This window comes from Eriocheir sinensis, chromosome 1 (genome assembly GCF_024679095.1).
Source record: "Eriocheir sinensis breed Jianghai 21 chromosome 1, ASM2467909v1, whole genome shotgun sequence".
In the NCBI taxonomy this organism is placed as follows: domain Eukaryota; kingdom Metazoa; phylum Arthropoda; class Malacostraca; order Decapoda; family Varunidae; genus Eriocheir; species Eriocheir sinensis.
The window spans coordinates 30193159-30210110 of NC_066509.1; the positions used below are offsets into that span (position 1 = coordinate 30193159).

Genomic DNA, 16952 nt, shown 5'->3' on the forward strand with positions numbered 1-16952 from the left:
CTGTGATGAAGACTGGAGGAGGAATGTACCACAGGGAGACTGAAGACTTTGGCACTCCATTCTGAAGAAGTTTAACTCATGGGAAGGAAGAAAGACTGTGATGAAGACTGGGAGGAGGAATGTACCACAGGGGAGACTGGAAGACTTTTGGCACTCCCATTCTGAAGAAGTTTAACTCATGGGAAGGAAGAAAGGACTGTGATGAAGACTGGGAGGAGGTAATGTACCACAGGGGAGACTGAAGACTTTGGCACTCCCATTCTGAAGAAGTTTAACTCATGGGAAGGAAGAAAGGACTGTGATGAAGACTGGGAGGAGGGAATGTACCACAGGGGAGACTGGAAGACTTTGGCACCCCATTCTGAAGAAGTTTAACTCATGGGAAGGAAGAAAGGACTGTGATGAAGACTGGGAGGAGGGAATGTACCACAGGGGAGACTGGAAGACTTTTGGGACTCCCATTCTGAAGAAGTTTAACTCATGGGAAGGAAGAAAGGACTGTGATGAAGACTGGGAGGAGGGAATGTACCACAGGAGACTGCAAGACTTTTACATTCTATTCTGGAAGAAGTTTAACCTATGGGAAGGAAGAAAGGATCAGGATGAAGACTGGAGGAGGGAATGTACCACAGGGGAGACTGGAAGACTTTTGGGACTCCCATTCTGAAGAAGCTTAAGTCATGGGAAGGAGGAAAGGACTGTGATGAAGACTGGGAGGAGGGAATGTACCACAGGGGAGACTGGAAGACTTTTGGGACTCCCATTCTGAAGAAGCTTAAGTCATGGGAAGGAGGAAAGGACTGTGATGAAGACTGGGAGGAGGGAATGTACCACAGGGGAGACTGGAAGACTTTGCCTCCATTCTGAAGACGTTTAAGCCATGGGGAAGGAAGAAAGGACTGATGAAGACTGGGAGAGGAATGCCACATTAGGGAGACTGGAAGACTTTTGGGACTCCCATTCTGAAGAAGCTTAAGTCATGGGAAGGAAGAAAGGACTGTGAGTTTTCAGACTAGAAGATGCCAAGAGGGTATCAACTTTAATAGTTCAAGAGGTCTTTTAGTAACAGTACTTAAGTGCTAGAATACCAGAAATAAAGAATTTCAAGAAATGGAATAATTAGAAACACTTCAACTCTTGAATTAGAGAGTATGAGGCCACCGGTATGAGCTTGTGTTGAAGATCTTTAGCAGTAAGTATGGAAACAATCATAAAAAAGGAAGGGAAGCAGCACCAGAGCTTGAAGGCACTCATTCAGAAGCTACAGGACATGTTGTGGGACCGTATACTCTGGCAAGGCTTCCACAATGTTTCATCACGTAAGTTTCTTACCTCTAACACTTTGACCGTCACGTTGTTGTCAGTCTTGATAAACCCTCGGCCGTCTTGGCTCTCTGTGCCTCGGTCCCAGAGCCTGGCCACTCTTTGTTTCCTTGGCCTTGTCCTGCAGAGCCTCCAGGAGTGCCCCAAGCATCTGGTCTAGCGCCGTCATCTCCTTGTTGTTGATCTTCAGCTGCAGGAAACACAGAGGCATTAGATTTTAAGCCTGTATATTTAAAGTTGTCATAACCACTGATGCAAGCATGATATAAGAGTGGAGGAATGAGTCGTAGGCTGTCAGTGTTTGCTGTGAAGAAAGTGACGTGCCATCTTGGAGTACTCCCCAGCACACAGGGGTACTCTAGGGGTGACTTTATAACCCACAGGCCACACCTTTCCTGCAGGTGGAGTGGCCGGCTGCTGCTGTCCAGGACACTGCTGTGCTTATCCAGAGTGCTCCAGATAGTCCCTGGCCCTTACTGAGAGAGTTTTGGTGCTCTGGGTTTGTACAGAACTGCCCTTACTTAAAAAAAAAAATCACCTTCATAAACAGATTGCTACACTCATACTTCTTATTTATGCCCACAGGGGAGATCAACTTCAGGAGGTAAGGTAAGGTAAGGAAAGGCAAGGTAAGGTGAGGTAAGGTAAGGAAAGGTTGAGAATGATTGATAAGGTAGAGTAATGTAAGGAATGTTTTATTTAGGTTAGGTAATGTAAGGTATTGTATGGTATTGCAGGGCAGGGTAGGGTACGGTAAGGTATGTAAGGTAAGGTTAGTTAGGTAAGGAATGGAGGTTGAGAATGCTTGATAAGGTAAGGTAAGGAAAGGTTGATTTAGGTGGAGCAAGGTAAGGTATGGTATTGCAGGGTAGGGTACGGTAAAGTAAGGTAAAAGGTTTTAAGGTAAGGAATGGAGGTTGAGAATGCTTGATAAGGTAGTAAGGTAAGGAAGGGTTGATTTAGGTGAGGTAAGGTATGGTATGGTATTGCAGGTAGGGTAAGGGTAAGGGAAAGTGGTAATGTGACAGGAAGGTATGGTAAGGTAAGGTAAGGTAAGGTAAAAGCAAGGCAGGTCAGGTCAGGTAAAAAGGTATGGAAAAACTAAGGAAAGTTAAGGTTAGATAAAATAAACCAATATAAAAGAGTAAGGTAGGTAAGGTAAGGTAAGGTAAGGTATGGAGGGTAAGGTAAAGGTAAGGTAAGGTAAGGTAGGGCAAGGTAAGGTAGGATAAGGTAAGGTAGGGTAAGGTAAGGTAAGGCAAAGCAAGGCAGGGTCAGGTCAGGTAAGGTAAGGTATGGAAAAACTAAGGAAAGTTAAGGTGTGGTAAGGCAAAGTTAGATAATGTAAACCAATATAAAATTAGAAGTAGGGTAAGGTAAGGTAAGGTAAGGTAAGGTAGGGTAAGGTAAGGTAGGGCAAGGTAAGGTAAGGTAAGGTAGGGTAAGGTAAGGTAAGGTAAGGTAAGGTAGGGCAAGGTAAGGTAAGGTAAAAAGCAAGGTAGGGTCAGGTCAGGTAAGGTAAGGTAAGGAATAAGGAAAGGTAAGGTAGTAAGGTAAAGTTAGATAAGGTAAACAAGGTAAAATTAGGTAGGGTAAGGTAAGGTAAGGTAAGGTAAAAGGTAAGGTAAGGTAAGGTAGGGTAAGGTAGGGTAAGGTAAGGTAAGGTAGGGTAGGGTAGGGTAAGGTAAGGTAGGGGTAAGGTAAGGTGGAGGTAAGGTAAGGTAAAGGTGTAGGGAGTAGGTAAGGTAAGGTAAGGTAGGGTAAGGTAGGGTGTAAGGCAAGGTAAGGTAAAAGGTAAGGTAAGGTAAGGTAAGGTGGAGTAAGGTAGGGGTAAGGTAAGGTAAGGTACAGGGTAGGGTAAGGTAAGGAAAAGTAAGGTAAGGCAAGGGTAAGGTAAGGCAGGTAAGGTAAGGTATGGAAAAACTAAGGAAAGTTAAGGTGTGGTAAGGCAAAGTTAGATAATGTAAACCAATATAAAATTAGAAGTAGGGTAAGGTAAGGTAAGGTAGGGCAAGGTAAGGTAAGGTAAGGTAGGGCAAGGTAAGGTAAGGTAAGGTAAGGTAAGGTAGGGTAAGGTAAGGTAAAGCAAGGCAGGGTCAGGTCAGGTAAGGTAAGGTATGGAAAAACTAAGGAAAGTTAAGGTGTGGCAAGGCAAAGTTAGATAATAAGAACATAAGAACATAAGAACGCAGGAGTTCGCAAGAGGTAGAGGCCTGGAGGCAGAAACCCTAAGCTCCCGTGTATCTAACCCCACCTAATATCGCTGTCCATGAATTTATCTAGTCTATTTTTGAATGTGACAATTGTATTGGCACTCACCACATGACTGTTAAGCCTATTCCACTCATCCACCACCCTGTTAGTAAACCAATTTTTGCCTATGTCCCTGTTGAATCTGAATTTATCCAGTTTAAACCCGTTACTTCGTGTCCTACCCGGTTCTCTTACCACAAAACCTATGAATGTCTCCTTATTAAAGCCCTTCATCCATTTATAAACCTCGATCATGTCTCCACACACCCTTCGCCTTTCTAGAGAATGCAAGTTTAACTGTTTGAGTCTTTCTCGTATGCCAAGTTTCTCAACCCTGAATCATCTTAGTCATCCTCCTCTGCACTGATTCTAACCTTTGATATCCATTCTATAGTAGGGTGACCAGAACTGAGCCGCATAGTCAAGATGAGGTCTAACTAATGCTAAATATAGTTTGAGGAAGACTTCGGGGCTTCTGTTGCTTACGCTCCTTGAAATAAATCCCAGTACCCTATTAGCTCGATTTCTAGCTTGAATGCATTGTGCCCTTCGACGGAGATCAGAGCTCACTAAGACCCCTAAATCCTCTCGCACCCAGACCTACTTATGAGTGTCATTTAAGCAATAGTTGTGTGAGGGGTTGTTCCTACCTACACTCAGAATACTGCACTTCCCTACATTGAACTCCATCTGCCATTTATCCGCCCAGTCATATAATCTGTTGAGTTCACCTTGGAGAATACTAGCGTCCTGATCCGACTCAATTACTCACCGATCTTGGTATCATCTGCAAATTTACTAACATCACTACTAATTCCTGTAATGTAAATCAATATAAAATTAGAAGTAGGGTAAGGTAGGGCAAAGGTAAGGTAGATGGTAAGGTAAGGTAGGTAAGGTAAGGTAAGGTAATTTATGGTTGGGCAAAGAAGGAGATCAGTCAGGTATTTAGGAGTGGTATTTTTAGTCCATGGTTGAGGAGAAGGGTTAAACTGCCACCAGGAATAACCCCACTTTGTTGTGTAGAAAGTCTCATTAGTAAGGACGCATAGATGAGTTTTCTGAGTCAAGATGCGTAGCGATTGGGTTTTGTTAAATTATGTTAGGTTAAATTCAGGGTATCTTCAAACACATGATAGCCAGCACCTTATGGTATAAATCAACAAAGAATGATCCCACTTTGTTTTATAGAAAGTCTCATTAGTAAGGAAGCATAGATGAGTTTTCTGAGTCAAGACCTATATAGTGACTGGGTTTTGTTAAGTTAGGTTAAATTCAGGATATCTTTCAACACATGATGGCCAGCACCCTATGGTATAAATCAACAAGGAATTACCTCACTTTGTTGTATAGAAAGTTGGTCTCTCTCTCTCTCTCTCTCTCTTATTCCCTTTCTTTTTTCCTATTAATTTTTCTTCCATTTTTCCGTCATTATTTTACTTTTATTTTTATTCTCTTAATCGTTCCTCTCTTCCATGCTGCTCTCTTTTCCTCCTCCTCATCTCCTCTTCTCTCACTGTCAGCCCCGGTCACCTGATGTACAGGAAGCCGTGCAGTGCTATGGTTATTGTTCATTGGCACAACTCAATGAGGCCTCAAAACAAACACTCATATGAACTTAAGAAGAAAACACCACAGAGTGTGAAGTGGGCAGAAAAGAAATACTTCAGCGGAACCTTTACCCAATTGGCTCCTAAATGATGTTCTTAAAGTGAACTGTTTGTAAAGTGAAGCCAACTTTCCCATGACACACAATGTGATACAAGCCTGACCCCAAATGAAGGCTTCTCTACCAGTGTCTGGGATTTTCTTGGCCAAATCCTCATGCCAATGTCTGGCTTGTCATAGCCTCAGAAACACTGCCACTGGCAAACTGCTTTCATCTTTTACAGCAAGGGACGAAAACAACAACAACAAGCCCGCTAGACGCTGCTCCAACAAAAGAGAGGCCAAAAGAAATATCAATCTCGGGAGGAGAGGTGTCCTGGTACTCTCCTTGTGAAAGAGGCCAAGGAAAGATGTTCAGGAATTCACCAGCACAAGGATGAAAGAATAAAGATCCTGGTTAACTCTTGCATAAGGGGTTTGGACAACACAAGGATGAAAGAATGAAGATGCTGGTTAACTCTTGCATAAGGGGTTTGGACTGTATAGGGATGAGCTAGAGTATAAAGTGATGTGCAGCAAGGGAGGAAAGAGGAGAGAAGTAAGGGATAGGAAGGAGTAAAAATAAAGAGAGAGAAGTCACGGCGGCTTACTGACAGAACCAAAAGATAAAAAGCACAAATGTGGGCGTTCACAGATTCCTGAGGCTGTTACCGTTTAGCTTGTTCCTGAACCCAGGCCGAGAGAGAAAACTGGAGCATTGTTCATTATGTTTGTGATCCAATTTGTTCAAAAAGACTGTTCAATACCCAAGGTTTGTCTGTAAGTACAGTAACACCTTGGTTTTCAAGTGCCCTACACATAAGTGTTTTGATTTACTAGCAAAAAAAGATCACAAACAATGGCTTGCTTTAGGAGTGGTGACCTGGTTTAGGAGCATCCTGTTTGTACGAGTGGAGGACACGTTCCCTTTGTTCACCGCAGGACCAGAGCGGAAAACAATGGGAGCGGGGTCTCAGTCCACATTGTACGCTCACAGAGGCGGCACCTGCATGCTCAGGCCTGCTCACGTTTGTGCTCTAGGGTGTGATCTTTGGGTTTTCAGCAGAACAGTCTGCGTTTGTTTTGATTTAAGAGTCAAATTCCGGAAGGAATTAAGCTCGTACACCAAGGAATGGCTGTACCAAATTCAGTCTGGGAGGCGGTGGCTGGGTGGACAGCGTGTGGGCACAGTGTGCTGGATGACCTGGGATCAAGTTCCCTCCCCCCCTACAAGCTGACACTGTTCAGTCATTGCACAAGACTACCCGCATGCTGTCCTGGTGCCCGCCTGTCAACCCAGACTATGGGGACACTCTCCAAGAGGATCAAGTGGAGCTCCTCCAGGGGACAGTATGGGCCAGGCAAGATGGCACCACTATAAAACACTTGCCAGCACCACTAACAGGCTGGGGCCAGCCAACAGGCCCCATCATGAAAGCCCACCAGCACTATGGACCAAACAAAAATATACAAATAAATAGCCTGCCCTTACCTAACAACCTAAAACACTAAATATTAACTAATCTAACCTGACCTGTGTGTTATGCCTTGATAGCAAGTTGGAAAGTTTGGTAGTCGGCGTTCATTTTCCTGTTTCACTTTTATTTTTAACTTTATTTGTAGGAAGAATTTTGATGCTCTTCTCCCTTGTGTTTACTTCCTCATCTTCCCGCTCCCTTCTCTCCTTTATCCCATTTTCTCTTTTTACTCTGCCAGCTATCTTAATTTTTGGTCTTTCATTTTATCAATTTTATTCCTTTATCTCCCTTCCTCCTCCAGCTGTATTTTTGTCTCTCCTTTCCTCCAGATGGCCGTGCCTTCCCTGGCTTTCATTACATTTTCCTGTCTTTCTCCTGCCTCCTTCCACCTCCATGCGGGTGGTGGCCAGTTTTCACCGGCGCCGTCTGAATGGATACGCGGGAAGGCTCGCGTACGCATTATAAGCGCGGACACGGGTCTCGCCCGCAAGTGTGAGAGGCCTTACCCTTCTCACCAGAAGGAGCTTCTTATTTAGATTAATTTTAACCCCATATATACACTCCAAAAAGTATTTATAATGCTGACAGCGATATATAAAGATTAGGTTAAGTTAGTTTGGTTAGGTTAGTTTGGTTAGATTAGGTTAGTTTAGCTAGTTTAGGTTAGGTTAGGAAATTAGTTACCTAGGCTAACATGTTTGTTGACTTTTTAATAAGGAAAGTGAGGAAGCTATCCGGAACTTCAAAGCCGACGGTTACTGTGGACCCGCTTTGGAAACTCCAGTCCCTGAAATTAAGTTAACAAGCTTTCAACAAGGATCAGTTATGTGTAAGCATGGTGGTGCAGAGAGAGTGACAAGAGAAAGGGCATTGCAAGGAAGAAGGGTGGTAGGGTCTTTGAGACAAATCATGAATGGCAGAAGTGTGAGCATGGAGGTAAAGAGGGATTTGAGAAATACAATAATAGTACCAACCCTCACATATGCAAGTGAAACGAGGGCCTGCAATGAAAGTCAGAGGTCTAGAGTGCAGGCAGTGGAAATGAGTTATTTGAGGAGTGCTTGTGGTGTGAGTAGAATGGATGGAATGAGTAATGAAAGTGTGTACGAGCGTTTTGGAATGTGTCACGGGGGTGAAGGGAAGAAGCGTGGAGTGGTGGAAGAAGTGAAGCGACAGACTTTAAAGTGGTTTGGCCACATGGAGCGAATGAAGGAGAGTAAGATGACCAGAAGGGTGTATGTGAGTGAGATAGAGGGAGGGAATGCTAGAGGACGACCTCCAGTGAAATGGAGGGATAGGGTGCAAGAGTACGTTAGGGAGAGGGGGGAAAGATCTTTGAGAAACTTTGAGCAGGCACGGAGGGAGTGTCTGGATAGAGAGAGATGGAAACTCTGTAATGTGTGATGACTCTCATACTGGAGTGTCCGGGGGTTGTGTAAGGTTGTGTGTGGCGTCACTGGCACACTACAACGCAGCAGTGACTGGCAACAAAACACCAGCAACCAAATATTACAAAAAATACCACACAAATGACAGGACTCCCATGAGCTGCACACTGTTCACTGACTGACAAAGACACCCACCTGTGTGCTGGATGATGGAGGCGTGGTTGGGGGAGTTGCTGCGCTCACCCTTGTCAAAGTTCTTCAGCTCCAAGTGGCCGTGATGGATCCACAGGTCTGGAGGCTGGACGCCAGGCTTGTTGCTCTCACTGCAGCTGCCGCCAACACTGCAAGGAAGTGATGCATCTTACTAGCTGCTAAATACTACTGAGTGCTGCTGCTGTACCTCGCAGGGCTGTCCAGAGGGAGATGGAAGGGCACATGCAATCTTCAAAACAGGATGGATGTTAAAGGTATGAGGTTTGAGTTCAACAAAGCATATTTGAATTCATTTAAAGAAATAGCTCCCAGCCAGCACACTGCAAGCAATCACAAGTTAGAAACACGTGTTAGCTGCTCCACCAAGAGACACAGATATCACAAACAGAGGTCACTTGTTACCCTGCAACTATGTATAGCACAAAATGAAAGTCCATCTTGAACATTTCCTAAGAACAAGTTTACCTTTCTTTTTCTTTCTCTAATCTTGGCAAACTTAAGTCTTTGTGGACTATGCCCTGCAGCCTTGTTCTCCATATTACCAAGTGAATAAAGTTCCTGCAGTCAGTGTAAAGGATTGCTGAAATGAGTCATGGGATGAAACACACCAACAAGAAACTGTCCTGCCACCTTACACAATGCTTGGCCTGGGCTCCGCCTTGACCCGCGACAGTACAGTGTGGTGGCCAAGAAGGCCCCCAGCTGGTCATGGCTCCTGCCACGCCAGCGATCACCAGCACAATCAGGCCTCTCGCTCCACACACCAGCCTGGGGCTCACCGATGCTCTTGTCAACAGCTGGAACACAGGAGCAGATGTATAATATTTTTAACATTGGCTTAATCAATCAGTCAATCAATGGGGGCCTCTGCCAGCCTGCCTCACCCATACTATGACACCATTCTTGGGGTTCCTCTGTGCAGGTCCCCATGCAGGCACCTTCCCATACCATGTACCTCCCAGCAGGATCCATCAACCTGCTCTAACCCAACTTTCTGGGCACACTCTTTACTAAGGATTGTCTCTTACATAAACAACCTGGTAAGCAGGGTTTACCCACATGCCCACAGAGCCAGAGGTGGCATTCACAGAGCATGCAGGTAATGGGCCTCAAGTCAGCCTCAGGGAGGGAGTGCTCCATGATGAGGGACAGTATGGTGGGACACAACATGTGCATAACTGGGAGAACAGTGACTGATGCACCACAGCACACAGCATGCAGGTAATGGGCCTCAAGTCAGCCTCAGGGAGGGAGTGCTCCATGATGAGGGACAGTGTGGTGGGACACAACATGTGCATAACTGGGAGAACAGTGACTGATGCACCACAGCAATGACGGCTCCCTAAAACTAACACTTCCTTACCTGGAAGAGTCGTGAAGCTTTCCACGGAGGAGAATGGACCAAAACCTTTGACATTGTGAGAGTGCATCTTGTGCAAATACTTCCTTGAAGGCGTCAGTCCATGGACGGTAAGGGTGAGCCAGTCCCCTGTCACTTCCCCCGTCACCCAGTCACTGACGGTTTGGTCCATGGTGAGGAATATCAAGTAGCCTGGAACAAACAAAATTACTCCCTCAATAATCTTTTTTTAACCGTGTACCAGTGACAGGCAAAATTTGTGGCTTTACCGTGTAGCAGCGACGGGCCTAAATAGATGATGCATAAACTGATCACAAATGCATTAATATATATTATAAAAAGGTTTGCCTGAGTGATGATTTTCTCTCTCTCTCTCTTTTTTACGTCGCGGCCTATTGCGCCGGTAGGCTTCTTCCCGGTGGGTCCTGATGGTCGGCCCAAGGCAGTGCTTAGAGTGGCCTTTCAGAAACATGATCCCTGCAGCTACTGGGTTAAGTGCTGCCCATAGCTCCAGTAGGCTCTTTGGAGGGGCCTCTTGGATGACCCCAGCCCAGTAGTGGCTCAGGCAAATTGTATTTATAGTGGCTGACAAGATGTATGGTTCTTGCTTCCTGCCTGGCCCACCACCATGACCTAAGTCACTGTTTATTTACTATATATCCAGGTCTTTTCCACGTCAGTGAAGGTGTGTTCCCTTAACTATGTAGTCTAGTACATCACTGTGGTTTGGCACACTGACTCTTTTTTATTTTTATAATTTGAAGATGCCATCCTGGTAACCCATCAGCTCACCTGTGATCCTCCCATTGTTCCGCTGCAGCGGCTGCCGGGTGAAGGTGGTGGTGGACGGCTGCCGGGTGAAGGTGGTGGTGGACGGCTGCCGGGTGAAGGTGGTGGTGGACGGCTGCCGGGTGAAGGTGGTGGTGGACGGCTGCCGGGTGAAGGTGGTGGTGGACGGCTGCCGGGTGAAGGTGGTGGTGGACGGCTGCCGGGTGAAGGTGGTGGTGGACGGCTGCCGGGTGAAGGTGGTGGTGGACGGCTGCCGGGTGAAGGTGGTGGTGGACGGCTGCCGGGTGAAGGTGGTGGTGGACGGCTGCCGGGTGAAGGTGGTGGTGGACGGCTGCCGGGTGAAGGTGGTGGTGGACGGCTGCCGGGTGAAGGTGGTGGTGGACGGCTGCCGGGTGAAGGTGGTGGTGGACGGCTGCCGGGTGAAGGTGGTGGTGGACGGCTGCCGGGTGAAGGTGGTGGTGGACGGCTGCCGGGTGAAGGTGGTGGTGGACGGCTGGCCAGGGAGGGCCAGGACGGCCGGGCCACCAGCAGGGTGTTGGAGGCCACCAGGCTATAGGGGGACTCACACCAAACCTGATGGGGACAAGTGTGTGGGAAAAAGTGTGATTTTGGCACACCAAAACTTCAAAGTTCCCCCATCATGCATTTTATACATATATATATATATATATATATATATATATATATATATATATATATATATATATATATATATATATATATATATATATATATATTTATATATATATCCTGGTGAGTGATTCATAAGTTTCTAAAGGTTACTTTACGTTTAAGTTTAGGCTAGTAAGTCTAAGCACAGTCAAGGATCCAGATACATACTTGTTCAGTACTTGTTTGTAGTTGGTACAGGAGCAGGTTTAGGACAGATAGAGTTGCCTGAAGTTGTCATTTTCATGGCAGAATATTATATTATTACCATACAGAAGAATATCTACTTCTATTCTGTTACGGTTTGGTTGCAAACCTTGGTTGCTATTATGATACATTGCCGGCCAAGTTAGTAAAGACTAGAGGAGGCTGATTTTTTACCTAGTAAAAAACATGTCAAGTTGGCAACATTAGCGCAGGAGGATATAATAATGTAGGAATCTTTTTTTTATACTTTGAAGAGAATAAATGAATCATTGCACATGAATAGGTTGTTTTACTTTATCATCTTTGGAGCACATCATTTAACCTATGGAATACTTTTACTCAGAAAAAATACAAATAAAGTCAATGATTTAATCATTTGATTAAATCAATTTGATTAAATCATTGCCAACCCTGCTGTGCTGTTTCTAATACCATTATGTAAGGTTCATTTTTAAGTATTTGCAAAAGGTCAATGAAAAAATCAATATCTCAAACACTAATAATAGCTCACCCTATGAGTCATAATTTCTCTGTGCCTCATCACAGCAAGGATTCAGCTGTGCAGGATTTCCTTGAGAAGTGTTGCAGGACTGAGTGAATATTTACTGAAAGAAGAACGAAGGCTTCCAGCACTGTGGTCTCACCCTGATGGTCTTCACAGCAAACTCACACACTGTTGATGGCTTGAGGCTGTCAATGAGGCAGGTCACATCCGTGGCGTTGACGTAGCGGCTGGAGGATGAGGACGAGAAGGTGGTGCAGCTGTTGTACTGCAGGAGTCAAAGGTCAGTATTAACAGGGAGTCAGGTACAAGGACGGAAGGAAAACATAAGAAAGGTCACTGGATGAAGGACTGGCTTGTGAAATGAGACATGAATGACAGGAGGATAGGAAGGGTGTGAGGGAGTGCTTGCAGGAAAAAGAGGATGTGTAAGTGAAGGATAAGGATGTATGAGGGAGGATATGAGGTGTATAAGGGACTGTTTGCAGGAAAAAGAGGATGCATGAGTTATGGATAAGGATGTGTGAGGTGGGCGTGAGGTGAATAAGGGAGTTTGCTGGGACGAGAGTATGAGTAAGTAATGGATAAGGATATAGAGAGGAAGATATGAGGTGAATGAGGGGCTGTTTGTAGGAGGGAGAAGGTTGCAAGTTACGAATAAGGATGTGGAGAGGTGGATATGAGGTGAATAAGGGAGTGTGTGCAGGGAAACAAGAATGTGTAAGTGGTGAATAAGTTCCTTGACGAATGACTAACTTTTCCGCTGCTGTGTTGATGCAAGTGGCAAGTCTGTGACACAGTGCACAAAGAACATGAGATAAAACATATATTTTCCAGCTGATGACTGCCCTCCCTGAAGCAGCCCAGCAACACTACCCAAAACTGACCTCTTTTGACCTCCCATTCTTCATGCTTGTGTTTGGAACGGCATCTAGTGGCCTTTTAATTGTTGTTTAATTTGTTTACCTTGAGTTGCCTCCTTGAAAAAAAAAAAGTAATAATAAAAAATAAATAAATAAATCACCTGGTTCTGGCTCAGCATGGTGTCCGCCACTGCAGCACCACGGTGAAGGGTGTCAACACCACGGCCTTCACCCACACCGCCGGGTCCAGCGTGGGTGCCACCACCTCCTCCTCCTCTGGCTGGGTGTGGACTTGCTGGTACACCGGTTGCCCGTCACCCACGTTGTTGAAGGCTCGCAGGCTTATCACAAACTCCATGTTGGGTTCTGAGGAGATGGAGAACTTGTTATGGACCTAATCGTAACAATACAACAATTTTTTCACGACCCTTAACCCGTCCGCTGCGATTGGCACGGATTTTGCCTTCACTGGTAGCCTGGTAACATAGTCCCAGGTCTTTCTCTCTCTGTCTGTGGTGGATAGTGGAGTGTTTCCCATGTGGTATTGGTGTGCTGGATATCCCCTCCCAAGGTGCAGGACTACACTTTTCTTCACTGAATTGTAGCCACGGACACTTTTTGTTCCATTCCTGTAGCTTGGCGAGGTCTGCTGCTAGGAAATCCGCAGTCAAGGGGTTAAACTGGGCAGAACAGATAACAAATGAGATAGACTTACAGACAACAGGTAGAAAGACAGATAACAGGCCACGGATAACCAATGAATAACCTGACTAACATTATGACCACCCAGGAAATATCTGAGAGTTCAGGGCAGACAGAGGAATGAGCCTGAACGATGATGAGTCTGAAAATGGCAACTCAGAATACCACCTCCTTTCCCTCAATAATTGCTCTCATGGTCTTCACAATATGGAGAGCTAACTTTATGATGGTGTGTAAATACTTTTCTGTGTGTGTTTGTGTGTGTGTGTGTGTGTGTGAAATGTTAACAGACTCAATAAATGTTTAACTATGATCTACTTAGCAAGATCTCTACCTTCACTTTACTTTGCTTAAATGAAAACTTGTTATGGACTCCATCATCATTTTTTTTGGAGGGGTGAATGTAATGTTAACTCCAGACTCAATAAATGGTTAACTATGATATCATTTAACCCATTGACTGTGGATTTCCTACCAGAAGACCTCACCAAGCTATAGAAATGGATCAAAATGTTTCTACTAAAATTCAGTGAAGAAAAATGTAGTCCTGCACCTTGGAGAGGGGATATCCAGCACACCAATACCACATGGGAAACACTCCACTGTCCACCAGAGAGGCAGAGAAAGGTTACCAGACTAACAGTGAGGGCAAATCCGTGCCAATCGCATTTGACAGGCTAACAAAATCTTTACCTTCTCTTGGCTCAACACAAATGTAGAAGTGGCTAATTCAAAATCCCTGTCTTGTGGAGAATCACACTGCAGGTCTGCATACTACTGGGCCAGAAAATGGAGAATTAGTCACAAATGATCATCTTACACACCCAGCTTATAAATGATGTAACCGTGCTGCTTGCTGTCCACGATCTTGGAGTAGATGTCCGCCACGCCTTGGTCCCAGGCAATGGTGTAGCCGCACAGCAGCACATTGTGCTGTGTGGGGGGCTGCCAGCACACCCTGATGTGGTCAGTCAGCGCCACGGCTGTAATGGACCACAAGACACTACAGATAACACAGTGACTCCACCATCATGATCACTATGTAGGTTTTATCATGGCTTCCAAACATGAATATTTTGTACCATGAAAACAAAATTATACAAATGTATTGTACCTGTAAGTTATCCTGAATTCTATGCACAACACATATATTAGGTTTATACTGTTTGTTGGGAATTAAGAATGTAAGTGATGGATAAGGAGGTAGGAGGTAGGAGGGACAATTTGAAGGGGACAGAGGATGTAAATCACAACACTGAGGGAAACACTCACCCTTCAGACCAACTGGCTTGTCTGGGACCCTGTTTTCATGGAGGTCATTGGTGAGGTCCCCGCCAGGGTGGACTGAGTGTATGGGCAGTGCCGTTGACCGTGAGTGCTGCAAGATGGAAATGGAAAATGAAAATGAGGAGCTGTTAGCATATTCTCAACATGGAAAAATTCCACTTACATTAAAATTTACTCTGTTGAAATGAAATGGGAAAAGTATATTTGTCCCCTTGAATGTGCATTTCCTAGCAGAAGACCTCATCAAGCTACAGGAGTGGAACAAAAAGTGGCTGCTACAATTCAATGAAGAAAATGTAGTCCTGCACCTTGGGAGAGGATATCCAGCACACCAATACCACATGGGAAACACTCCACTATCCACCACAGAGACAGAGAAAGACATGAAACTATATATATGATACTAGGCTAACAGTGAAATCCAAACCCGTGCCAACCGCAGCGGACGGGTTAACCCAAACTACCTGCCCCGTCCACGGAGTGGCACGGACCCCCATAGGGCACGGAGGGTAGACGACCGGGGCTTACATGTCAACGCCTACACGCCCCGCCACGGCACCGCTACAAGGCCGGGAGCACGAGGATAACAAGGGGGGGCACGTGGATAGCAGGGATAACAAGGGAAGCACGGAGCACAGCGTCCCTTCCTCTCTCCCCCGCGCGAGGTAAACAAACACTGAACAGCTGATGGCTGGGATTATTGTACAACGTTGCCAGATTGTCGTACTCAGTTTCTCATGTTTCCCAATTTCCATCCCCAAAACTGTTTCCTGGGTCACAATAACGATATTTATTTGTAGTTATTGTTGAAATGGTTTATTATTCATGTTTCCTGGTGATATTTATGCGGGAGAAGCTGGTAAATGTAATGCTCCGAGTACGACAATCTGGAAACGATGCTGGGATAACTTGCCTTCATCATCTCGCCCTCGTGCATGTACCGGTTTTCGACGCTTAACCATTGCCAAAACACATCAGGAATCAACGGTTTTAGTGATAACTATATCTGAGTCTCGTTATTGGGCGCCAGAGACAGGTTTTGGGTGGGAGATCGGCAAATATAACAGGCTGACTGTACCGAGCTGGCAACTTCACGCCCGTGTGACTCGCCAGCGATACGAAATTGTCGTACTTGGAACATTGTACTTACCTTATATTATAGTTGTCTATCTATGATGTGTAAATTTATCTATTATTCATTTGTATTCGTCTAGTTGCTAAACTCGTGTGCTCCAGTTAAACTGTTAATTGACTCTCCTTGCTGACAGCACCCCGGTAAATATAAGTGCTGCATTCCACTGACACTATTTTTCAAGCACCTTCCTCACCACAAAACTGTTCTTGTTTCCTCTAATGACTGACTCACTGACTGCTTGATTAACTGACTGACTGACTGGTTGACTAATTGACTGACTAGCTGAATGACTGCCTGACTGCCTGACTGACTGCTTGATTAACTGACTGACTGACTGGTTGACTAATTGACTGACTGACTAACTGACTGACTGCCTGACCGCATGATATACTGACTGACTGGTTGACTAATTGACTGACTGACTGCCTGACCGCATGATATACTGACTGACTGGTTGACTAATTGACTGACTGACTGCCTGACCGCATGATATACTGACTGACTGGTTGACTAATTGACTGACTGACTGCCTGACCGCATGATATACTGACTGACTGGTTGACTAATTGACTGACTGACTGCCTGACCGCATGATATACTGACTGACTGGTTGACTAATTGACTGACTGACTGCCTGACCGCATGATATACTGACTGACTGGTTGACTAATTGACTGACTGACTGCCTGACCGCATGATATACTGACTGACTGGTTGACTAATTGACTAACTAACTGAATGACTGCCTGACTGACTGCTTGACTGACTGACTGGTTGACTAATTGACTGACTGACTGCCTGACCGCATGATATACTGACTGACTATATAGCTGGTTAACTGACTGACTGAATGAATGATGGATTGACTGTCTGACAGACTGACCGATTGCCTGACAGACAAACTGGTTGACTGACTGACTGAATGATTGAATGAGATTGATCGACTGATAGAAGGTTTACGAGTGGTGGAGCGCCGAGGTGAGTTTCGACAGGGGATGCTTGCAGCCTGTGTCGATCTCAGGAAGGCGTTTGATTCAGTGCATCGATCGTGAGGCACTCTGGGATCTTCTGCGACTCCGTGGGATTCCTGCGAGGACTATTGGTTTGCTGACTGGCCTGTATTCTGGGACAGAGAG

General features: G+C 45.3%; 1 protein-coding gene and 1 long non-coding RNA gene across 2 annotated transcripts; both read right to left on the reverse strand.

The window, feature by feature from the left end:
* Positions 1–1336: 1336 nt before the first annotated feature.
* Positions 1337–12871, reverse strand: LOC126983584 (paternally-expressed gene 3 protein-like). Its single transcript, XM_050836772.1, has 6 exons — positions 12854–12871; positions 10455–11001; positions 9666–9854; positions 8938–9099; positions 8285–8430; positions 1337–1513 (listed from the first exon to the last, which is right to left on the reverse strand). The coding sequence occupies exons 1-5, from the start codon at positions 12869–12871 to the stop codon at positions 8348–8350; spliced, it is 999 nt and encodes a 332-aa protein (XP_050692729.1). The 3' UTR covers positions 1337–1513; positions 8285–8347.
* Positions 12872–12941: 70 nt separating this feature from the next.
* On the reverse strand, positions 12942–15981 carry LOC126995941 (uncharacterized). The gene is made up of 4 exons (XR_007750841.1): positions 15210–15981; positions 14667–14772; positions 14219–14377; positions 12942–13058 (listed from the first exon to the last, which is right to left on the reverse strand). It is a non-coding gene; the product is annotated as an uncharacterized LOC126995941 (long non-coding RNA).
* Between the last annotated feature and the right edge of the window lie 971 nt (positions 15982–16952).

Excerpts from the sequence above, each read along its gene's own strand:
- LOC126983584 (XM_050836772.1), bottom strand. Across the intron at positions 9,100-9,665 it reads AAGCTTCACGACTCTTCCAG|CTGTTGACAAGAGCATCGGT; the intron begins GTAAGGAAGTGT and ends CCTGTGTTCCAG. Across the intron at positions 8,431-8,937 it reads GAGCCCAGGCCAAGCATTGT|TGTTGGCGGCAGCTGCAGTG; the intron begins GTAAGGTGGCAG and ends ACTTCCTTGCAG.